This window comes from Pleurodeles waltl, chromosome 6 (assembly GCF_031143425.1).
Source record: "Pleurodeles waltl isolate 20211129_DDA chromosome 6, aPleWal1.hap1.20221129, whole genome shotgun sequence".
In the NCBI taxonomy this organism is placed as follows: domain Eukaryota; kingdom Metazoa; phylum Chordata; class Amphibia; order Caudata; family Salamandridae; genus Pleurodeles; species Pleurodeles waltl.
The window spans coordinates 880,919,289-880,945,518 of record NC_090445.1 but is presented as its reverse complement, the minus strand read 5'-3'; the positions used below and the strand labels follow the sequence as shown (position 1 = coordinate 880,945,518).

Here is a 26,230-nt window from a genome sequence, read left to right as displayed (position 1 = left end):
TATTTTTTATTATTTATTTATTCTTTTTTAAACTCCTCCAGTTTTCCTTCAAGGAAAAAGGGGGGGGGGGGGGGGGGGGGTGTGTGTGTGTGTGTGTCTTTTTTTTTTTTTTTTTTTTTTTTTTTTTTCAACTTTATTTAAAAGCAATCGCAGACATTGTGGTCTACTGAACCTAGCAGGCCACCATCACTGTGATTCCTAATGGCATTACATTACAGTGGGGGTAACCCAGTGAAGGTAGGACCTGGGTAACGTTTATTAAAATAGACAAATTGTCCTGTTGGCAACGAGCAAATTCACACCAACAATGTTCAACAACTACAAAAATAATTAAAGGGTAAAATAAAACACAACTAGAGAAAGTTATTTCAAATGCATGAATAATGGTGCAAGTACATGAGAATATCTATGTACACTGTACGGTAGGTAGCTCCAAATGTGCAAAAGTTAAAGTGCTTGTGTATTGTGTCAAATGAGATGAAGTGACTGAGTACATAAAATGAAGGTTGTAGTGCTTCAGCTGCCTGTCAAGTATTTCAGAGTTAAAAATTCCCATGTAATCCAAGATGTCCAATTGGGATTAGGCCTTAGTATAGGTAATATTGAGAGCATCAGCATTTTAACCCAAGAAAGCGCCGTTACTTAAAACCATCTGTGCCGGTCTTCGTCAGGATGTGAGAATGGGGCAAGCTGTGTGGTGGTAGGGAATGATTAAAAGCGGGGCAGGATGGGTGTTTTCTCTAAAGATTGTGCTTTTTTTCATGTTAAAAACTCTTAGAGTTGCATGAACCCTCCAAGGGGTAAATCTTATGGGGTAGACTAGACAGCCAAACAGCTTGTCTTAAGAAATGTCTGAATGAAAAAGCATACAGGAGTAAATTACATGGACGCAAGTTTTGAGAAGGGAAAGAGTGAATACAAAGATTACACTCCCCTCTAACCACTACTCAGTACTACATTGTCCATGCATAGCAGCCTCCCCAGGCACAAATACACCCAGTGCAGATAGACCTTCTGCGCTGTGCATTACTTCACGCCATTCTGATTTAGCCAAGGGTGTGGTAAGCACACAGCAGCAGAACTTCTAAAGTGAGTGAGCCTGTAGGCCTCACTTATACTGATCACTACAAGCTATGCTGCCACCACCATGCTCGTGCTGCTTAACTTCTGGCAAAGGTAGTAGCCCACCATTAATATGAGTGTAGAACATTGGACCCCCCCCCAGGTCCAACAGGGCTGCTGTCATTGAGACAGGCCTATGTCAAGGCACACATGCATGATCCATGTTTGCCTGGGACAACATAAGTCAGCATTAGGGATCCCGACATTAGTACAGTTGAGCACTCTGGCTTGGGTGCGTCATTACTATGCAGAGGACTTTTCTGTCCCAGTAGCCATGTACCCTTCCTGAAGTTCTACTTCCTTTTCCCATGATTGAAGTGTAAAGGGTCTACCATGCTCTTTGGAGCAGTTGCCTTTTAATGTGTTCTAAATTCATGTCCGCGCATTCTGAAGGCTGGACAGTCAGAAGGCTGAGGAGCTCTCTTCTCCATGCCGAATAAGAACAAAGTTCAGATTGCTGCCACTGAGAAGGCTCTGCAGTAAATCATTTAGTAAAGATATGGGTTCTTTGAACAGTACCTGGGTATGAACTGCCGGTGACCTGGTCATTAATTAAAGCGGTGAAACAAACGGAAATACTGGGCTTTGTAGACGGGTTTATTAGTTGGAATTTCCTGTACATTTTGTGAAGTTATTTCTTATTTTTAGGAAATATTCTCTTTACTCCATCTTCGGGTGTGCCGTTATTTTCAACCCTAGGCAGTTACAAATTTATTTTTTGTCTCTTGGGAAATGATAAGAACGCGCTGAACTTGCAGACGAGAGACACTTGAAGGTTGGCTGTACCCGTGCAGACAAAGAGGAGAGGATGTACGAGAGAAGATATTGACTAGTGCTGAAAGTCTGCTTTGGGATCGGTGAAGTGGTGCACAGCTAAGAAATTTGTGTAACGCGCTGCACGATGCAGTGTTGCCTGCTGAGTTCTTGCGCTTACAAACTTGTAGTACTCCCCGTCTTGTTCACGACATGTACGTGATCACAAATGCCCACTTCAGAGCAGTTATTAAAATAAAGCGCATCACGAGGGAATCAAAAATGGGTCCAGAAAGCGTATTGTTCATACACACTCCCCCTCAGCACGTTGTGGGATTGGCTGGCATTGTGCAGTTGGCAAATATTTGCGACACCGCCATCAGCTCTTAAAGGTCAGGCCTGATAAGCCTGATAACGCCTGTATCTGGTAAAAATTCTTGATAACTTAGTCGATGTTGAAATTGAAACCGGATCAACTGAGAACACAAGCTGGAATATGCGAAGAATGCATTTTGGCCTTTGTAGTGCGAGTTAGGACAAGCAAAAATCGCAATTGTACTAGCTTTTCAAATATCTATGCAGTTCTTTGCTGTTGTGCCATAATTTCAGTCACTTGTTTAACACTTGTTTTTCCTTCAGTATAGCGTAGTTGTATTCCACGTCTTTTGTGAGTAACCTGAGTTTACGTGGCTTCAAAACCTGGTGATGTGCAGGTGCTTATTTATGGAACACGAGTCATTCAGTGAGTTAGGATCTTGTGAGTAGAGGAATGGATGGCTGGTTTAGAATAACTTTTTTACGTAGATTTATGTTGCACACTTTTCTTTCTAGTGCAAAGAATGTGTGTGTGTGTGGTGTGTGTGTGTGGTGTTGTGTGTGTGTGTGTGTGTGTGTTTTTTTTTTTTTTTTTTTTTTTTTTCCCCCTCCCCCCCCCCCCCCCCCCCCCCCCCCCCTTCTTTTGGTATCATAGCTGCAAAGGCCACACCCCTCCCCTGGTGCCCCTATCACTATGCTCTAAGACATAATCACCATTGTTGCTCGTGTCCTCTGAGCTTGTATATCCTTGGATGGCCAAACCATAAGCAAAGGTGACCAGTTGTCTAAGAATGAAGTCTTCTGGGAAAGGATTTCAGGAAGAAGAAATCGGTATGGGGATAGACATCTCACTGTAGTACACTTGAGCAAACTGCTTTATTGGCGTAGTCATAACACCCATGTGAGATGCATTAGTGACATGTCCTCAATGTTGCCGAAGAGGAGCTGAAAAGACCAGAGGGTGGCTCTTTGTTTGGAATGAGTCTGAGCTTGGTCTGCGCCCTGCTCTGTTCTTTCTGGCGCTGTTGACACATTTCCAAGCAAGGGCGTCCTTTTAAAGGTCCTTAAAAGTAGAGAGGGTTACTGCAGAAATGCAGCCAACCCCGAGCCCTTCTAGTGAACCGCTGCTGCACGGTACTGCAACTGCAACTGCCTTGTTCCCTTCTCTCCTCTCTGCCGCTAGGGAAAGATAGTGCTTTTCATGGTCCGCTGCAGACCCTAAAATCAACAGTAACGGAGGCTCAGAATGGACAATTGATAAATAAAAAGCCACAGCTGTGTATGTCTGAAAAGATGTTGAGCCCATACTTCTGTCTGCTCTCCGCTGTCACGTTCTGCACAACTTGACCGTGGTAGCGCGCCTGGTCCTTAATATGTAAACTTACAAGGGGATGCCTATAGGTCAATTAACCTTTTGGATCGCATGGAGTAGCCTAGTTAAGCGGTAGACTATTGAACCATTAACATCACTATAGTCAATATCAAACATTTGTGATAACTTAGCTAATAAGAAATACCATCACTCTCAAAAAGGTTAATCGTGTTTATTCCCTATTAGTTACAATTCTAATCAAAACCTTTATTCGATTTTCTATTGTTAATCAAGCTTTATTAATCATCACCATGCATTATTCAACCAGTGAAACTCAAAATCAAACAACAGTGACTAATAATTTTTCAATACATGACACGGTAATTCAGCAAAGCAATTTCGTCAGTCAATTGTCACCATCTGAGTCACCCTTGTCAGCGTACCTAACCCAGATTAGCATCAGCATGTGGGTCTTCATGCAAAAACAATTTGGAAAACATTAATTTGGAAAAATCTGTGTAAGAGAAAAATATTTAAAATAGCACAGTTGGTACCTAGAAGAAAAAGCACTCATTAGTCAGTCACATTATTATAGCTACCTATCCAAGATGGATCAGCAACGAGTTGGTCTTCGTCTCCAGGTCATCAGTCATCAGCAGGTATCCAGCTCACAGAAGGTAAGCCCAATTATCAGCACTTCGGACAGCGTCTCCTGATGTCTTCAACTTTCTCCTCTACGCTCTGAATTTTCTCCCCTTGTCATGACTTTTTAATTAGGGTCTCTCGGTCCGTCCCACTAATTGCTAATTGGTCAACCTTATCAGAAGTTATGACTCTATCCTATAGTTTTTGTTTACCGCATATAAACGTCTATTCAGGATTCAAGTCCCATTAGTTTGATTGGTTCTTCTGTCGATGAGCACATTATCCGGCTATTCCGGTAACTAAATTGTTGCACACAGTCTTTAGTCAGTGCTTCCATTGTTCAAGTCCTGGGAAAGTGCCTTTAGCCTACACTACACATTATTGTATCAAATTGTCTTCATCATCTCCTGTCTACTGGTACATTTGCAGAATGTTCTAGCAGAGCCTTCTGAACTTGACACAGTTCAAGGTCCTTCTCTCCAGCCCCATTCCTCGGAGGCCTTGTCATGTCTCCATGTTAAAGCAGGCCAGGCCTAGCGAAACCCAGGCCTCCAGTATGGCTAAGTTAAGAATGCGAAGTATCGCAAAACATAGGTAATACATTCAAGTATGACATATTAATGTTTTTAATGAATATTTTCATTATTTAGCATCTTGTTAATACACATGGTGACCACTCCCCGTGGGCACATTTTTCTTTACACGTGTTATTTTCAAATATTAGTTTCTTTATCAAATTTTCTCATTAGTAAACACATGCAAATCATTAGAAATTTCTCATATTAACATATCTGCTCCAACAACCATCACCTGGGTGCTTCAGGTGGTCATTTGGGGCGCTTGTTCATTGGGGCTTAGTAGTGACATTGAAAACTCACACCTGTAATCTAATGCTGCTCATGCATGTCCGCACTAGCATCGCTCAGCATCATTTCATCCGGTTTCACTGTGCACAACACAGCTGAGTATAAAGCGGCCCAACAGTAACAACTAAAGTGGAGCAATATGTTGATGCTGTCTTTTTTAGATAATTGGTTAAAGTGCCTACCCAGGATCTGCGACTGTTGAACCTCAAGCATAAATTAGGCAATATGTCCCCAAATGCCAACCAAACCACAAATGAAATCGTTGCATTTTTAAGCCATAAGCCCTCGGAAGTTAGATGTAAATTGTAAACCACAAAGGTTTATTAAAATAATTCAAGATGCAATAGCTTCTTAGCATAAGGCTCAATAAAATGTTGCAAAGAGTGTGACATGATTTAAAGTAAAAATATTCTAAATCGAAAGCACGAGACAAACCAATGAAAGTTCAATAGCTTGAGATGCAGCAAGCCAGAGAATGGCTAATCTCCAATCTACCATCATTTATAGAAAGAGTCTCAATAGAAGTCAATGGAAAATCTCATTGTCAGCTTAAAGTAAGCAAAGTTAAACGAATCGCAGTACATAATAGTAAAACTTCACCTATTGCCCCCATCCTAGGAGTATGGATGAATATAAACTTATCCTATTCTAACCTGATGGCATTGGATGTGGCAGTACAAATCTAGTTACATAAACAATGGGAGATTCTTAAATGAATAGCCTACAATATCATAAGCAGGAACAGCCTTACATGTTGCAAAATGCTTCCCCTGTTTTACAACAACAGGATGGCAATACAAAGCACTAGTGCACCTTTGCTGCGTGCGGTGCCAGTGAGAAGTGAAAACATGGCTGTGACAAATCCAAAATACCCAAAGATTTTCCTCAGTGAGCTTCCGTTTCAGAGTTTGTGAATTGTCCTGTGCAAAATATGCAGATCTCCCAAGTGAGTGTTCTCACTCCACTCTGAGTGAAACAGTTGCTACAGAGCCGCTGCTTTTGCCATGACTTTGCCAAGGAGGTCAGGGTGACCTCGAATGATGGACAGCTCCAGGTTGCAGAAGTCCGCCCTGTGCACAGTGGATGCCGCGGAGGCCTGCCTTCCAGGCTTCGGGCTTTCCTATGAGACAGAGCGCCTTTTGGAGGAGCTGGAGATCAAGATGGCACCCGATAGTTCGTCTTATGCCCGGGAACGAAGAGTCCCGGATTCATCCGAAGCATTTTGATCAAGCATTGGCAAAGTCAATAGGTCTGGCTTTGGCAGGAGAGAAATGGCTAAAACCCATAACTCCCGTATTAAGCCTGGGCAAATGAGTATAACACCCTGTACCATACATTACGAAAACACGCTCTAAATTCACAAAGTGGAGGGGCTCCGCAGGTGACCAGAATTTCATTCAAATAAATATTATTCCAGATTTGGTTAAATTTACCAGGTATGCAGGCAGTGGTGGGTTCCTACTGCAACAGGTCATTTATGCCAGCTATCCTTTGAGGTCAGTGCACATCCGAATGCTACAAACGTACAACATTGAACGCTGAATCTTTTTACGGAACCTCCTTTAGGCCTAGCAGCAGAATGTACAATGTATACTTGTCCTCTGAAAATGATATTTTACCCGAGGATGAAGTACTGTCGAGTTGATTCCTAGTAAGGAATGAGAAATCTAATTTATCAGGCTTGCTGATTACAATATCTTCTGTATAAACATATACTAATTAATTCCGATATCGAGAGTAGTGACACCTATGTATCATGTACTGTGGAAACAATGTTGATTTGTACTTCACCGGAAATTAATAAATACAGAACTCCAATATTAGCCATGCGATTCATGCCGCTTAAAAGACCATTACAGGTGCTTCACCTAATGTGTCTTTTGTACCAGGCGTGCCCGATGGTCTGGCCTGACAGGTCAGTGTGTGGGTCGGCTTTTGGCTGCCACTGGATTTTTTTTTTTTTTTTTTTTTTTTTTTTTTTTTCTTATTGTATGCTTGGTTGGTGTTGTTTCCCCCCAACCCCCCCTCCCATATTAAAACAAACATTGCCTGCAACAATCTCAAATCCATGCAGTCTTCAAAGCAAAAAAGCTTATACAGGGTGTTTATAAAAGTTAGAAACTGCCCCAGTTTGCAAACGTGAGGCACATTTTTTTAGCTGTATAATTTACTAGTTGGAGACACTACTTTATTTTGGTTCCTGGGCCTATTTTCTGTCCCTCTCCGACCCTGGTTTACCTGTCTATGTGCAAACCACACATTACTCAAATGGAGCTCAACTAAGCCTTTCATCCTTATGAGGTCGATAAAATTAGTAACATTGAATACTGTAATGTTAACACTTGTTTACAAAAATACATGCCTTATCAAAACAATCATTCTTATTTAATGTTTAGCAGTTATACATCTGCAATTGAAATTTCCAAGGTAACGCACCCAAGCGTAGAATGCGATTCATACATAGTATCAGAGAAATACCTTTCATCTGTCAATGACTGGACTCAGGTGGCACTGAAACTAGGAATGCAGGAGGTGCTGCGGCAACCCCATTAAACTTGAAAAAGTTTAGATGGAGCAATAAAGGGACTATTCAAATGTGTTTCTTTTTCAGCATTTTTGTCTTTTTCTAAAAAAAACAAATCTGTCAACTATCCCCTATGCGTTTCATGAAGGTATTATTGCCAGCACCCAACTCCTGAAAATCTTTCCATCACCAGTAGGCTCACTGAATGTAAACGCCAATGTCCAAATCTCGGTGTATATGTGTGAAGAAGGGGGATGGATCATTTAGTATTCTGCAAAGAAGATTTTTGTCTATTAATATTTTCCCACTATTAACATGAAGATTTACAGGAAGTTAACTTTCCAAAAATTATTCCTGGAAAATTCCTTCTAAAGTTGTTCCAGGTAAAACAACGCTCAGTCGTGTGCGAATAAGTGTGTTTACAGTGATGAGCTAATAAAGCAGAGGAATTGTATTTTAGGACATTTCCTGCAAAGTACTGAGAAATAGAAAGTTATACTATAAATGTTTCTATTGCACGTTAATACATTTTGTCTGGTTCGTAAGAAAGAACTCACTGAATGCGTACAAGAACTTACAAAATCTCATAGTGAATGAAAAATAGTCCCTTACAGTGCTCCTTGCAAAAAAAAAACCCGGAATGTCTTTGGATTATTTCTATAAAAAAAAAGAAAAAATGTTTCGACCACTGAAATACCCAAGTACACACAATGATGGCTGTTCACAAGCAGAACACTAGTTAAAAGAACATTGGGCTTTAAGGTAACTTCCATCTTGTCTGCCCAGAACTGGCACATTTTACCTGTCATCCTACTCTGCCACCTTGTATTCTACTAATCAAATTAAAGAAAAACATCAGAAGGCTTGCCACGCGTGCTGCAGTTTTTGGTAAGCAGTAAGCGGTTCATTGTGCTAAAGTAGGGCAGGTAGAATGTGCATAAAATAAAGCAATCGGATTCTGCAAGCACTCAACTGTAGGAAACATCAGTACAAAATAAACTGGCATTCACTACTGACACAATGTTGCTCGTAGGAATCTGCTCAACATCTATATACGTTAACAAAGGTTTTCAAGCACTCTGGGTAGTGGCTACGCCTTGAGATGATGGCAAGAAACTGCTGTATCTGCTAGACTTCTAGCTGAAGATTCCTTACCTTTGAATTTTCCCCAGGCGTAGACCTGGATCTGAAAAATGTTCTTGAGCATTACCCCTGCGCGCTTGTGGGTGGCTTCGATTTGCTCTGCATGGTGTTGGCTGTGCTGGGATTGACTAGCGTAGTGCCTATACAAGCACCAATCAGTGCGCTGATGTCAGTTATTTTCTTTCAGTGCAGACATAGAGACCTACACTGTCAGTCACTTTTTGACTGGCTTTTCTCAACTTTTGTCAAAGCTTATTTTTGTGAACTTATTTTTTTTCTCCTGGTGTGGCAGGAATGTCATCGAGGAAGGCTGGCTTAAAGCTCTTCAGTGCCTGTCACCGACAGGTGTCAGTGACGGACCCACAACTTGTTTGCTTCTGGTGCCTTGAGCGTGACCATGACGTTAAGACCTGCGTCAACCACTGTGCCATGTATTCTAAGGCCTTGAGAGAGTGGTCCCTCAAACTCCTGGCGGCTCGATGTGCGATGCCACAACGGTCTCAATTCGGGTCAAGAGGAAGGTCCTGGCGTCCGTTGCAGAGCCCAAGATCTTCGTTGCACTCAGTCTTGGGGCCACTCGAATAAGTCTCACTGCTAGAAGAAGAGTAAGAAGTCAAAGCACCACGTCCATAAAAGTGATCCGATGAGACAAGGGAGTGTCGACATTTGAGGCCTGGCTTTTCAGTTGAGCTAGGGCCTGGACCAGCTTCATGCCTCGCTTGGGCCAGCTCTATGCCTCCCAAGTTTCTGGGAGTGCTACCCAACTCAGTTTTATGAGGCCATGCACCTTGTATTTGGGCGTTCTTTTCCTCCAGTGCAACTTTGGCCTTAGCAGGTTCAGGAGGGGCCCTTACTGCTTCCACAGCAGCACCAGTCTGGCCCCTTGGATCCAATGATGGATCCCAACTGGTGCTGGTAACAATCTCTGTGACCTTCCTCTGTACCAGTTCAGATGCCGATGTTCCCAGAGCTACTCCCTCCCCCCCAATCGTGGCATCCCCATTCTGATCCCTGACATAGAGCCAGAGTGGTGTCGGACGATGCCAGCTATGGCGCTGACTGGAGCCATGCCTCCCAGGTCAGACCCTGAGCCTTATTCCTAAGGGCTGGGGCTCAGGGAGGAGTAGAAGGGGTCGCTGGGCCCTGAAGAATACCAGCCCTAGACACCAACATGGACTGGTGTGAGGCCCTAGTGGGGGCAAACGTACTAGATACTACGCCTGATACTAGCATGGGCTCTCCTCACACCTACTTTTAGTTGCCTTTAGTGGCAGTCAAGACTAATGTCTTGACTGAGCTGCTTCATCCAGAAGTGTCCTCCTCCCCCCCCCCCCCCCCCCCCCCCCCTTCAGAACTGCCTCTCCCTTTCAGTGAAGCCCTCATGGATTTCCTGCTAGGCTTATGGTCTAAGCCCTGCACAGGGGCTCGTGTTGGTTCTTTAAATTATCCCTCTTCCCTCTACCAAGACTGTATACGCCTGCCATTGGAGCAAGTTTGTGACATGGTACACAGAGAAACCGATTGACCTCCTCTCTGTTCCCCTCTCTCAGGTCCTTATCTATATTCTCTCGCACCCGGCAGGGCTCTGCTCTGTGCAGTGTCAAGGGTTGTCTTTCTGCCATTTAAGCCTTCCTGCAGCTGCCTGATCAGACATCCCTCTTCAAATCATCTGTTAACAGATTCTTGAAAGAGTTGCACCAAGTTTCCATATTTACCCTTCATCATGCCTCAGTGGTACCTTAATCTTGTGCCCTCTTTTCTCATGTGTGCTCCCTTTAAGCCTCTACATAATTGTCCTCTCTGGCTTCTTAACATCAAGACAGCCTTCCATGGGCAGGACCTTCTGCCCAGAGGGTCAGTTAGCTTCAGACTTTATCATCAAAGCATCTATCTCTGAGCATTTATTCAGATGTGCTGGTTCTGCGTACTAGGGCCTCTTTTCTGCTACAAATCGTCACCTCGTTTCATGTAGACCAATCCATCATCTTGCCCACTTTTTTCACTGCACAACATCCCTCCAAAGAAGTGTGAACCCAAAAAGAGCGTTGTTCTACCTTGACAGCACTAAAGAGTTTCAGGTGGGCAACTAACTCTTTGTGGGATATGTCAAGCGAAGAATGGAAAGGACATGCAGAAACAAACCAGCTCCCTTTGGATCATGCTCTGCATTAAGAGCTGCTGTACATTGGCCAAAAGCAACCCCTGAGGGTTTGCATGCTCATTCTACCAGATCACATTCTAACGCAGTGGCCACTGGTTTTGAAGTTCCAGTCCTGGACATCTGTCAGGCAGCACTGTAGGCCTTGTTGCACATGTTCACAACTGCCTGGACAATCAGGTCTGTGGGGGATGGACACTTTGCCTGTTTGGTCCTGCAGGACCTTTTGGTCTAAAATCTATCTCACAGACCCACCTCCGTGAAGGTATTGCTTGGTTATAAATTCAAAGGTAAGGAATCTGCAGCTATAAGTCTCTATCAGATCAATTAGTTACTTACCTTCAGGAATGCCTTATCTGGTAGAGACTCATCCGCCTATTCCTTAGCAACCAACCCATCCTCCCTGCTCTGTGAGCAGATTATAGGACCCGGACTGTTCCCCTTTCAGGTCTGTAGTCTTCCACACCAGTGGTCAGTGTTCTTTGTGGAGCTGCGCTCCTGGTGTGGAAAGTCATGAAAAGAAACTGAAGTAATCACACTGGGGTAGCATCTATACAGGCACTGCGCATGTCACTTCCATCATGAATGATGCCACTGGAAGCCAATCCACGCCATCTACTGGTGCACAGAGTTACTGCTCAAGAACAATTCCTGGATCCAGTCTGACCCCCTAGGAAAAAATTAAAAGGTAATTAATCTGTGGCTAGATAGTCTCTACCAGATAAGGTGTTACTGATGACAAGTAACTTGTTCTTACATCCCATACAGGAAGAATCTCAAAGAGTATTGCTCCTGTTAAATTGAAGACTGGAACATTCACTAAATGGATGTGGGCTTTTTATCCCGTAAACTGTGGCAAGTCCTTTTTTTGTAAATATTATAATTATAATATAATATATATATATATATATATATATATATATATATATTTTTTTAAGGGCACAACGTTTCGAAAAAATACAGCCAGAGTGACCTCCAGAGCCTTGAAAAAGCCCCAGGCCTGCACTCATGACAAGGGGCAAAACAAGTGTTGGCAGAGTTCTGACTCGCACACACCCCCATCTCCCACAGTTTTAGCTCCCATGTGTCTGAACCTCCAACCCCTCACACTACTTCATTCTCTTCCTAGGGTTGATAGTCGTCCCCAGTCGGGAGGAGACACAATACATTAGCAGAATAGAAAGAGCAAGTACTTTGAGGACTCGTGGACCAGGGGGACCCACCATACTTTTAAAACAATAACCATGCTTTCAATTCTGTTCTGAAAACACCATTCTCTAAAGTGTCAAATCTACCAAAGAATTTCTCTAACTCTCCTTTGAGAGTAATAACCATAGTCTCTTAAATGTCTATACTAATTATCAGAGACAAACTTGAATGAGACACAAGGCAGACAGTATGGTTAGCAGTTTATCGTAACACTAGAGCAAGTAGCACACAAAGTAGTGTTTTTCTTGTGGTATGCTTTTTCCCTGGTAACCTATTATACACAGTATGAGAGTCATGCTGCTTCTGCTAGACAGATGCTTAGTTTGACAGCAGGATAAGGTTTCGCAAGCAGTTTGTTGACAAACTATATCTCTGCAAAGAGACAGGACATTGCAGTACCTACAGAAGAGTGCTGATATGCTTTCTTTTCATAACTACCGTCCTGGACAGAATCCACACAAGGCATACGTTGACGCAAATCCTGCCTTTACTATGGTCTCTGATAAACTGATGATGGAGGCATTTGCTTTAGGCAGCAGATGTATGCTTCTCGTTACACCTATCGCTGTCTTACCCGTAGGCCAGTCATCAGACCCCTGAGCTATCCCTCAGATGACAATGCTTCATCACCATTTATGCTTAATGTTTTCTAAACTTGCCACCAGCATTGTTTTAAATTGCTTGATGGCATTCTCTAAAAAAATATTGAAAAGCTACACATTCAAGATATGAGCTGAGTTGTTAGTTATAGAGTGAAACAAATGCCCTAAGACTGAACTGATTAACATCAGAAAAGATCTGAGCACAATCGATCAAAACAGATTAATTTTAAGAACTTTCTTAAACATTGAATGGTTCTCTGTTTTGCCCAGGTCAAGAGAACATTCCAAATAGAGGCAGCAAAAATAGACAAGGAACATGCAGCGCCTGAGCCTTTCTAAATTGGTGGACTCCTAGCAGGAGGGAAGAGCCCAAATGAAGACATCACTTTGCTTTCAAGTCAATCACGTAAGCAGCATGGGGGTTTGCTTCATAATGGGCTCCAGGCAAAGTAGATTGCCTTTATAATGGATCCTTCTAGAAACTGGCAATGAGTGCTTACGATGAGCCTCTGGGAACCTATTAAATTTCCTGAAATTCATGACTGGTCACACTGCCATACTCTGAAAACCTTGAAGCTTGTACGTGGCTCAATCGGGAAGACCAAAATAGCAAGGACTGGCAAAGTTCAATCTAGAAATGATGGTAGCATTGACTGCACAAGCGTTCAAATAGCACAGAATAAAAAAAGTTTTTCTTCAATAACCTCATTTGGCATCAACAGAATCGCAAAACTGCAACAGAAGGATGTGCCCGGTGGAAATGCCATTACTGTAATCTTTCTGACCCGTTCAGTACAGCCTCAGGGGGCAGTCTTGGTGCCTAGACCAGGTTTTAAACTCATCTGACTAGAATCTACTAACTGGTGCACTTCACAGCGAGTCAGAACTTCTCGCCAGTTTTAGGTAAAAAAGATGAGAATATATTTAGCTTGTGCCCCATGGTCCAAGTTTGGTTTCCTTTAAAGCAATCTAAGACCTCTTTCTTCCATCCACTAGCGACAAGTGTTAAAGATGAAGGTAAAAAAAAAGGAGGGGGTTTAGGGAGGTGAGCAAGGAGGAAACCTCCTTGTCTTCCTTAATCACTGGGACAGGAGTGGCAAGAAAGGGCAGAGGCTTGCAATCATGCTGCATGAGACCAATTAAATTGATAGTTGTGCAATGCCAGGCCTTGAAAAATCTACTTGCCCACTCACTATGGCGAGTTAGATTTTATCAAGGCGATCTATTTTAGGGCCTTCTGTTCCATTCAGGGAAATGAGCCTTGTGGTGGGAAAGAACAGGTGTTCTGTTTTTTCAGAAAGTGGACGAGCAGTAAAGATGCTCTGGATTTTGTATTTATCTTAACACATTTACTGTCTGTTCAAAGACAGGTCAAATTTTTGCTTATATGTTTTTGCCAATTGCTGCTTTTTATCTTGGGGACTTGTTTTTACTCTTCTTTCTCTTACTGCCGTTAGGGGAGTTTGAAAAGTGAACTGTCTGACAATTGTTGTGAACGGGAGGCTGTAGGATGTCAGTTTTTTGTAACACTCAGCACTTAAATAGCTTGTAAATGAACGGTGCAAATATTACAAAGTATATCCGCAAATAGGAAAATACATTTTGTGTAATGGAAACAAAGATTTTAATAGGATCACAACAAATAAACACTTTACTTGGTGATGTGCAGACGTTAAATATTTGCAGAATCCCAATTTTCAAACATTACCACTTGTAATCAGTATAGTTTTATCAGTAAAACTGCACATTAGTGGGAAGATTTGAGGCTATTTCAGTGGAAAATGTGCTAAATTGTACATAACACTTCACTACCACTTCATATTTTAGTAAGATATATTTATTTAAAGTGAGAGTTTTCAAACTTGAACTGAGAAAGATTCCTTCCCTTACGATGATGGCAATTCTGTTCATGAACCAAGAGGCAAGTCATGGGTTGTGTACCCTATATGTGGGCTAGATTCATGTTGTATATGGAGCAAAGTTTTAGTCTATTAAATCAAACAAAATTGTTTTTTTGTACAGCAGACATGCTGAACTCTTATATTTAGAGGTCTTATTGTATATGGAAATGAAGAAAGAAGCGGCTCAGTGAAATCAAATATTTGTCAAAGATCATAATATTTGAGAGCAGTTTATTTGTCAAGAACATTAGTTAGGTCGAGCAGATTATATAAGTCACTAGTCCTGCAGGTCTGGTAACTTTTTTTTATTTTTCTTAAATATTACTAAACTACCTGTAACCTGTCTAATCAAAAGATGATATTTTGCTGACCCTTCTTGGTGTTTTTAGCACTGCCGCATGCTCAAAACACCAGGAGCAAAAACACAGGTAAAACTAAGGGCCTCATTTTGCGTTTGGCGGACCGGGTGCACCACCATAAGTCCACGGTGTTTCCACCTCCACGTCCCTCAAACACACTGTTCTTCTGCTGTATTTAGAGTTGACAGAAGCATATTTACATGGAGAGAAGCCTCCCCTGGCTCTGCCAGTGATCTGCCAGGAGTCTGCCAAGTCACAATGATGGACCTCGCACGCTTTTGAGGGCAGGGGCTACCATCCTTCATTTTCCTTGTCCTAGACATGGTGGATACAAGCATGGAAAGATAGAATTGCTTCCACACACAGGGAGAAACCTCCCTGCACCTCAGACCATCTGTCTTTCACATTAAGACCACAGTCTCCCACGTTGAGGGTTTATTTTCTCAATACAGGGAAGTTTCCTGAGGTGATGGTTTGAAAATGGTGCTCACTCAATAAGCCTGCAGTGCTCTGAAGGGAGTGCCACCATTGCGGCCACCCTCCTACCACGGAAATCTCAGCTAAGCAGGTGAGGATCTCTAAATAGGGTAGAATTTCTCTGTCTGATAGGCAGATGCCATGGGCTTCTACCTCCTGGTACATCTGGTGACTGTCCGGCAGGTTCTATATGTCTTCTTAAGCATGATCTGAAAGGTTATAGTAGTTGAATTATCAATCCAGTGTGTTGGACTTTGGATCACATCAGTATCTATGCATGATCGTGATTATTTATTTCGCTGTCTTTTATGATGTTATCATAGTGCAAAGACAGCTGGTGACTGGAGGAAAATGGACCAGTTATTTGTCTCATCCGTGTCCTCACACTCGCGGACACACAATCCGGCCCAACACTATCCTCTCTGAGTATGATATGTAATTGTATTGTCTGGGCAAAGACAAAGATAGAGGTTTATTAGCAGTTATGAGGTTTCAGCAGGTAGAAAAATAGGCAAACTAGGTTTGCTTGTTGTCCCAAAACTGAGACTAATCTATTGTAAGTTGCGTATCTTTATGGCTATTATAATGGAAGAAACACAAAGAAAAAGATTTTTAGATTCAGGCTATGGTTTCAAGTTATGTAGCATTTGAGTGATAATTACTGCACATAGTAATTACTTATGTCATGGTGTGGGTATTGAATTTCAATTTATTCTGAATTCCCCACCTCAGACTGCAGCCTAACGTGTGGAGTCTGTGTTTACCACACTATTCCTACATGTTTTGCATTTATGCCTTAGCATTTTATTTTATTAGATTTCCTTATGTGACTAGAGATTTGCTCTGCTCTGTTTTACCATTCTTACAGGCTTACCGTGGTGTACAATTACAGCATGTCGTATTGTTGTAGTATTTATACAGTGCTTCGTAATCAGTGGAGCGCATTTGCAGAGGCGTAGCATGATACTTAGCAGAGTCCCATAGATGAAATCATGCATGTTTGTCATGCAGCCTCTATATGCAGTTTTTTTTTTTCTTTTTTTTTCAGAATCAGAATTATGCTCTTGATATGTTTTGTTGCTCTGTCCCTACGTGAATTAGGTGAGAAAATGATTGAGAGTTAGGTTGCTTAAGCATTCAATTTTGATTGACAGACAAAAGTGTGTTAGTGCGGTCTGGCCTATGTTTGTAGTGTTTTTGTGTGTGGATATAGCTGAAACTGTCTCCTAAACAAGCGCAATACTGTCTTAGTTATGGGTGTAGTAGAAAAGTCTGAGGATAGATGGAACAGCGGAAGCCAATACCTGCCATTTATGATGTTTTGTATTTTATTTTATTTTTTTATTTTTTTATCACAGGTGTTCGAAATTTGCTTTTGCAGAATTATTCTTAGTTCTAGGAAATGCATATCCATTATTTTGTGCAATATTTTAGCTTGAAATGCATCCTCCCGTCAATTTGTGGTGCAAAGATGTATTTAAGTAAGAGCGGCATTAAACGCCAGCTTCTTGTGTTCTGTTGTTCCTGTGCATTTGTTACAAATTTACATTAATTTCGCCATTAGCAGTATACTTTTACAGCGAACGGTGCATAATTATGCGTTGTGGAATAATAGCGTCATTTCAGGAAGTTCACATATAAGCATAACATGAAATTCCCAAAATTATGCTAGAGCAATTTAAATTTCGTCCAGGTCATGTGTGTTTTTTTTTTTTTTGTTGTTTTTTTTTCCCCATGTCAAACCACATAGAATGCAGAGCTAAGTAACAATTACCTGGTATCAGGAATTCGGACCGGCTGCTAAAGTTAAAGTGTGTCTACAACCAGTTGTACCCTGAAGGCCTGGAATACGAGGAAAAAGGGCAGTCACTGTTTTGCACCCTCCCTAACTATACAGCACAAACAATAAGCAAAAGTGACCAAGCTTAACAAAGGAACTCACGTCATGGGAAATACTGCTTTGTTAGGAGTGCATTGTGTCGTATTATGTCTTCTATAAGTGTTTACCCACCTCCTCAAAAGCACTCGTAATAACGAGGAGGCCATTCACCACTAGAATTTTCTCTGGTGAATGAGGTGCGGCCAATGATGAAGCATGACACCCGGGGGGGGGGAGGGAGGGGGAGAAGAGGGTGTAGCCACACTTGCCAATTTATTGTGAATTTTTTTGGGCCAGCGCTTATCTGGAGACCTAATGCGATACAACAGTGGACTCCTGACAAAGGGTGACATGATGTGAGTTTCTTTAAGTTTGGTCATGTTAACCTCTGCTTTTGAAGTTGGTGTAGTAAAGGCCCCCGCAGTCTGTTTTTAGATATGGTGGGATGCCCTTTTTATCCCTGTTGATCTATCCCACAGCATTTTACGTATTTCACCATGACCCGATTACAAGTTGCACAGTACTGGTGGGGTGCAATCTCCACACCAGGGCTGTGCAGTTTCAGCCTACCAGTAACTAGGCAATTAAAATTTAAACCCAGGGAATGGGGAATTACTGTTCAAACCTAGATGTACCCGGTAGTATTCTCTAAGTACAGGTTCATGGTATAATGTAGGCTTTTCCCCACAATGATTTTGCTTGTTGGATTTTCCAGTCACTGAAATATGATTTGTACCCACATACAATAAATCTGTGTACAGGAATAGTAGATCTCTTTTGACTGTGCAGAAGGAATTCTACATGAGAATTCCTCTCCACAAGTTTCTGTGGGCACCTCCAAGTGGGCTAATTAAACAAAGATCATTCAAAAACATGAGACAAAAGAAGTAATAAAAAAAACCAAAAAAAAAAACCTACTCATAAATGTCTTCTGCTGCACCAACTTATCTTGCACTGCGTGTAAAACACCTAATAATGACTTGCATGGCCGTAGTGCGTTCAGTTGCAGGCTGGGACTTCAAAGCACTATAAATGCATGGCACTATTCACCAGTGCACCAGGATTTTGCTTGGTGACTGTACAGTTAGACACCTACACATACACAGACATCTGAGGAAATCGCATTAGCAAATTCAACTTTCATATCATAAAATAATGCATTTCCCCCTTATTACTTTGACACACTTTTTCATTCAAGTTGTGTTCATTATATGTTAAACAAATTCAAAGACTAGTTGCAAAACGTGATGTTCTAGCTGCAACCCTACTCACTGCACCCAGGAACACCGTCCCCATACTTATTATTATTTTTTTTTTTTAAATGCACTCCATTCTCTGGATGGGCAGCAAAACATTATGCAGGAGGCTATCATTGATGCCTTGTCTGCAGTGCATCCCAGCAATAGAACTGTGTTTATCCTAGAAGCTGCAGCAACCCAGGCTAAGACACTACCCGCCTACCCTCAATCACCTAAGTGAAGTTGAACATCACGTGGGCAGATATCTTATCACAGAAAGTCTACCATTTCAAAATGCACATAGAGCTTTATTTTTAGGAAGTGCAAAACTCACTACAGTGAACTATAGGCCTACAAGGATGTTTGACACGTGATGGGGACTAGTATATCTTAGGAGATGCAAAAGTGCGAGCACACTATTCATGTTTTGCTTCTTCACCATGAGCCTACTGGCTTCAATGCCTTAGGCCCTTTCTTTCCATACCTAAGGGGGTATTAACCAACTTTGAATCAACCAAGTGGGGGATGAAGAGCTTGTCTTTGAGTGAAGCAAGGCCTGGTGGTACAAGAATCCCTCTGGGTACGTACTGCTGTATCCACTTCTTTTTACATCATATATTCTTGGGAAGATTTTACATCACAACATCTTTTAAAAGGAACAATAAGGTCCTAGGTGACTTATTTATCTGACTATGTTCTTGGGAAGTTCTAGAAGCTAAGGACACTGGCCAGTCCCAGGTTGCCACATCATCACTCCATCCCTGTTCCAACCCTTCTGCACAGCATTCTGGTACACTCCAACATGGTGCCTTAAAGTTGTCCGTGGAAATAGCTTCCCTAAGAGTCTCAACTCTGCCCTTAGCTGATACAGCTGCCTGATACCTTCCCACCAAAACTTCAAATACAAGCCTCTCTAGTGTTTGTGCCAGAAGACTGACCCTCCTCCTTATTTTGTGTGACCCTGGGCTTTGCCAGTCAAGGTGCAGTGTGACCAGTAAATTAACAGGTGTAGATTTCCGAAACTACCCCTTCCTTTTTCAGGAACTGGTTCAAGCACTCTCAATAACCCTGTTACGCAGGGAGGGATTTGATTTGCCTACTGGAGACCAAAGTAATTAACTTGCCCCATTGGGAGAACAAATGTCAGGGATTTGATAATGAGACGAGCCAGAGAAATAGGCTGATTCTTAAACTATCAAAAGGAATGTAGTTATGATAGCAGTGCCTGTAAATCTACACACAGGGAGTGCAAATTAATACCTCACTGGACTCAGTAGGCTTAAGTGGGGCAAAACTGTGCATATTTTGCATTTAATGGGTAATATAGTTTAATCACTACAAACTTTCAGTAAGCATGAATGTCCACACGCATTATAAGGCCTTCCACAGATCCGTACCAATCCTTGAGTGTTTTTTTTTTTTCTCTGCAACAGGCTACTTGTTTGGCGCAGCCCAGCATTTGCGCACAGTAGTCTCCAATGCACAGCCCGTAAATATCTGTGAACACATATGTGTTCGTGTGTAAAGCCCAAAGCCTCTTACTTCTCTTAAGAGGCAGATATTGGTGGTCTTTACTCTGTCCCTTTCCCTTTACTGTGAGTTTAGTGTGAGCGAGATTCAGCTGGTGAGGCAGACTCACAGTAAAAGTCCAAAGACCATGTAGTCAAATACACAAACATCCAGAGGGATTGAATGAGCGGAACCTGTTTGTTGTGTTAACATGTGAAAACACACATTTAGAGGCTTTCCCACATAGTTCAAGATATATTCTTTGCATAAGTCCAGTGTTCACCTCAATGAATACTTAAATATAGGCGTGGAATATCTCATTGTTTCTATAGGGCCTACAAGACTGGGGCCTGTGAACACACAAGCTGTTAAGAAGTAAAAGAGCAACATTATTATGTGATGTTGTGGGTGACGGGGCAGTATTTAATTTAGCCTATATTAGCAGATTTAACCACATAATTATTCAGTTTTTAACTGTCAGATGATATATCTCCTGATGCCTTGAAATGTCTGCCTTGGACTTTTTGTTTCCTTCCGGTAATGTATGCAAACTGGACTCGTTTGTTTATAAGCTTCTGTTCAGGAAAGTTTAACAAAACGTATACAATTCAATGTTCACTAAAGGGTAGGCAACAATCTTGATTAGCTTCTTAGTCCACTGTCTTTGGTAATGTTAGTCAACTAGGCCACGTTTGTCAGCTTTCTCGAAGGATAAATCAGAGTTCATTTAATGTCATTAAATCCGGTATCAATATGACAATGGGATTTACATGCAAGTCATGCTAAATTATGTTTTCTGTAGTAGCATGTTGACAATATTTGTGACAATTTGTAGGCACATTAAAATTGTTAAATCCGCTAATCTAGTACAGTCCTATTTTTACTAGGTGAAAATGGCAAGTCTTGCCATGAATGTTACTTGGTAACGGTCAGAATTGTTCTGACCGAATTAATTAGTTTTTTATTTATTTTGATTATGTGCTGCAGGCAGTGTTTCCTGTTCTGATGTTCATAATCTGTTGGACCTTTGATATATATTTTTTCCCTTCCTCTCTGTTTCCAAGGAGCATGATTCTACTGCTCCTTTCTCTGTGGCTTTTGCCCCGCCCCTAGTCTGATTTTTATCACTTTTTGATACTTTAAAAACACAATGATCTCCATTATCTGATGACTCTACCAGAGAAGGCCTAGGGTTGCATTTCTTTCCCACCAAGATTCACTTACTGATATTTTTACTAACATTATTGATTATTTTTTTAAGTGACAGAGTGGATGCGTCCAGAATCAGTAATGTTTTGGAATCAATTTCCTCAGTGGTTTCAATTTCTGATATAAACCTGAAGCTATTGAAAGTGTTATGTGGTATTTTTTTCTAAAGGCTATAAATAAAGTTCTGCTTCTTTTGAATCATTGAACACATTCTGTTGATCAGGTATTGGCTTGGTGTTGTTGGGTCCCTGTTTTAAGTGTACTTTGTTCATTTGCAGCCTACCGGACAAATGACTGTCTGCCCTGGGTCCTACCAGTAGTGAAGAAGGCAGAACAGAAAATTGTCAATGATGCTACTTTGAATCATGAGTATCTGCCTATCCTTGGACTTCCAGAATTCCGAGCTAGTGCCTCTAGAATCGCCCTAGGGGAGGACAGCCCTGCAATCAAAGAGAATAGGGTAAGCTGATCAGTACAACATGTGAAACTACAGAAGGAGGAGTGCAGTTGTAGGCATGTTCATTTTGTAGATGCAGTAGCTAGGAGTTTGAATCTAATGCCTAACTGGAAGTGTTGTATTTAAGTAACTCAACCAGTGATGAAATAGTTTCTTTTTAATGGCTGAATCAAATATGTCTCACTAACATTCCCGGGCCTCCAGCAAAATCTCATTCCGCTACTTATCCTATTTGCCTATAACCAAATCTGGAAGTTGAAATAAATGTTTTTCTGTTGTATTTCAAATGCATCACTGCTATGTTCTATGCAGTTCTGTTGCCCCTGTCAAGAGGTGCATGCTCTTTAAATACCAAAAAATAAATAATTAAATCATTAGTACTGAAATAAAAGGGTAAGTCCTAAGATCTTTATTCTGTGCCCAAGCATGTGATCATTGAAGTGGATGACAAGGGCAAATCAGCTGTATAATTGCCAGTGAATACTCCAGATGCACACCACCCATTTATTGGCTTTCTGCTTCTTTTCCTATCGTTTTCAGGTGGGAGGTGTCCAGTCATTGGGTGGCACGGGCGCTCTACGCATTGGTGCTGAATTCTTAAGGCGCTGGTACAATGGGAACAACAACACATCTACTCCTATTTATATCTCTGCTCCATCCTGGGGTAAGAACTCTTAACATGTTAGCAGATACAGGCTTTGGTCGTGTGTGTGTGTGTGTGTGTGTATATGTATATGTGTGTGTGTATATATATATATATATATATATATATATATATATATATATATAATAATGTGTGTGTGCTGCCTATTGCAGTCTGTTTAGAATGCGGATGTTCCTATTCAAAGTAGACTGGAGGATTTGAAGTGTCATTGTGCCAAATGTTTGGGCAACCTTCAAGTAAAGAAATCTTCTTTTACTGGAGTAACAAAAAGTAATCTATTTAAAAGACATTTTCCTCGCTTACAACTTTGACTTGAGTTGTCTAAGGAGTCCCCTCTGGAAACGAACAGACCTTTCGTTACCAAGACCTGCTGTGTTGTAGTGCTACTTCTGTGTGCTCAGACAGTACTTTATATAACAGAAGACTGCTCTAGTAAATAGTAATCTTGTATTTCAACAAAATAGATATTAGCTAAACTGTGCTTTGCACGCTGAGTATCTAAGATCCTTCTCAATGCGTCTCAAGTGGATCTTCTGCAATGTCATGCCAGTCTTTTTTTTTTTTTTTTTTTTTTTTTTTTTTTTTTTTTTTTTTTTTTTAGTGTAGTGTTTCCACAGCACTTTTAGAAAAAGTGCTTTACATTATTGATTAAATAGCGCTATTATTCAATGACTGCAGAAACAAACTAGATTAATTCAGACGGGAATAGTTACTAGCAGAAAGCCCGCAGTGGCCAGAGAGGGCACAAGATGAATGAAGCATGCTTAAGATAAACATGAAAAAGTTGTAATGCAATGTGTAAAATGTTTGCAGAAAAGCTCGGTCACCTGGTCCCTCAGTCCTTCGGCCTCAACTCCTCAGTCAGCACAAACAAAGGTGAAGGGCACCGACCCAGATCGTTAACTCGGTGAACAAACAACTCTTTCCTCCAAGGCCTGAATTTGGAAATTTGAGGGAATAGGTTGTTTTTTGACTCCGGCTTCCTCCGAGCTTCACTGGATAATTTTCAGACCGATTGCATAACCATGTCATACCACAGCTGTGACATTCCAATGAAGATTAAACTTCTAACTAGACTCTGCCAATAGTTTGCCTCTATTTGGTAGCATTATGTTGGTGTTTATAAAGTTTGCCTCGCTGCTGTTTTGTTATGTTTAGTGACTCGACTATATCTCCTTTACATTCCCTTGGTTCCCTAATATGATGTTACTGTTCGGAGGCTCTACTTTGTTTGGCCTCTTGAAATCTTCTGATTTTATAAGTATTTTGTAAGATGTTGTTGTTCTTGAAGCATGCCTTTTGATTGCTCTTAATGTCTTGCAGAGAACCATAATGATGTGTTTAGGGATGCCGGTTTCAAGGACATAAGGACATACCGTTACTGGGATGCTGCCAATCGAGGTCTTGATCTTCAGGGCCTGCTGCAGGATATGGAGGTGAATTCTTGCAAATAAAACCAATTGCTGCCTTTAAACCACAAATAAAACTCCCCTCCTGGTCCTGCTGTTATTCCTCGTAGGCGAGAGTTCTAATGCAGGGAGAAGTCCTCAACTTACCGTTTGTTTTCTGATGAATGACACCGCAAAATATAATTTAAGTATGTTGTAATGTGTATCTAAAATAGTTGATTGGCTACTTTTGCGAGCCTCTGGTTTTAGACACAATTAATAAAATATTACTATTGATCCAGCACTGGGCCCTATTTCTAAATTCCTGGGTCTGATGAATTTTTCTTCTCTGTTCCGAAGGGTGAGGAGATGATGCATCAAATTAATTTCAGTTTAACTCGATGGTCACACATTCAAATCTAGAGACTAACTTATAGTTAAAAGGGTTTTATTTAAACTCAAAGGCAAACTTACATGTATGAGTCTCAAAATCATAGTATAACTGTACAGTATAACCAAAGGTGAATCAAAACATCCCAAAATATGAAATTTTACCTGTAAAAGACCACTAATTTAGTTGCAATAATGCGAAAATAAGGAAAAACAATTGATGCATCAACTTCAATTTCAAGTTTTCCTCTCTAACCATTTGATCTAAAATCCTAACTATGCTAATATTTTATAGGTTCAGGAAAGTAGTTAGCCCAACAGAACTTCTAGATAAGTTACCATCAAGAGAGGTATGGCGGCATAAAGCCACATATAAATTATAGTTCCTGAGAGATATGTAAGTAAGGTCTGCTCTCAGCTGAAGGCTTAACACTAACTAAATCACATTTAAATCTTGATTCTTCCAAAGGTGATCTCGTAGACAAATACTTTTCCCATTTCAACAACAGTCACACGTTATAAGTTGCTAAGTGACACTTAAATCTTGTGAAATTTCAGCATCGACATTGGTACACCCCCGTGCTTTGAATTTCAAAGGAGTTACAGCTGCCAGCCAGGATACTCCTTGTGTCTTTGATAAGCATTCCGAAGTGCTTTTATTTTATCATCCTAAACAATTAGTTCCCTATTAACTCTGTTTCGGATCCTGCAGCTTTAGAAAAACCATTCAAAAAGCAAACTTCACATTGAAGGTTAGACCACAGAAAAATAAATGGACCTTCACTCTGGTCAAACTAATTAAGTATGAATATACTTTCAGGTTAAATACATTTTATACGTCTCTTATGTCAAATGTATAATAATTATAAAGAATAATACTTCAAAAGCATTGTAAAATAAACATTCTTTCAAAACAATGATAAAATATGACATACATGAAAGGTATTCATCTGTGCACTTTACTCGTATATTGCACCGTGCATCACATTTAAATGAAGACATTTCTTACATTAAGCAGAAAACAACCACCCCTTCATTCCATGTTTTAAGAAATGTAATGGCACAGCCAGATTACACTATCTCGCTATTCAATATCTCTAGTACAGTAATAATAACCATGACTTGCATTTATACAAAAGAGTTATGTCTGAGGTAACTGCAGCAAAACAACATATATAATATATAAATTTAATTATATACAGGGAGTGCAGAATTATTAGGCAAGTTGTATTTTTGAGGATTAATTTTATTATTGAACAACAACCATGTTCTCAATGAACCCAAAAAACTCATTAATATCAAAGCTGAATATTTTTGGAAGTAGTTTTTAGTTTGTTTTTAGTTTTAGCTATGTTAGGGGGATATCTGTGTGTGCAGGTGACTATTACTGTGCATAATTATTAGGCAACTTAACAAAAAAAAATATATACCCATTTCAATTATTTATTATTACCAGTGAAACCAATATAACATCTCAACATTCACAAATATACATTTCTGACATTCAAAAACAAAACAAAAACAAATCAGTGACCAATATAGCCACCTTTCTTTGCAAGGACACTCAAAAGCCTGCCATCCATGGATTCTGTCAGTGTTTTGATCTGTTCACCATCAACATTGCGTGCAGCAGCAACCACAGCCTCCCAGACACTGTTCAGAGAGGTGTACTGTTTTCCCTCCTTGTAAACCTCACATTTGATGATGGACCACAGGTTCTCAATGGGGTTCAGATCAGGTGAACAAGGAGGCCATGTCATTAGATTTCCTTCTTTTATACCCTTTCTTGCCAGCCACGCTGTGGAGTACTTGGACGCGTGTGATGGAGCATTGTCCTGCATGAAAATCATGTTTTTCTTGAAGGATGCAGACTTCTTCCTGTACCACTGCTTGAAGAAGGTGTCTTCCAGGAACTGGCAGTAGGACTGGGAGTTGAGCTTGACTCCATCCTCAACCCGAAAAGGCCCCACAAGCTCATCTTTGATGATACCAGCCCAAACCAGTACTCCACCTCCACCTTGCTGGCGTCTGAGTCGGACTGGAGCTCTCTGCCCTTTACCAATCCAGCCACGGGCCCATCCATCTGGCCCATCAAGACTCACTCTCATTT

The 26,230-nt window shown here is 41.0% G+C and overlaps 1 protein-coding gene across 1 annotated transcript in view; it reads left to right on the top strand.

Moving 5' to 3' along the window:
• Positions 1-26,230, top strand: part of GOT1 (glutamic-oxaloacetic transaminase 1) — a 62,690-nt gene that overhangs the window by 19,391 nt on the left and 17,069 nt on the right. The window contains exons 2-4 of the mRNA XM_069239664.1: positions 21,500-21,681; positions 22,219-22,342; positions 23,666-23,778. Coding sequence (XP_069095765.1) covers positions 21,500-21,681; positions 22,219-22,342; positions 23,666-23,778 — 419 coding nt within the window. The remainder of the gene's footprint in view (positions 1-21,499; positions 21,682-22,218; positions 22,343-23,665; positions 23,779-26,230) is intronic.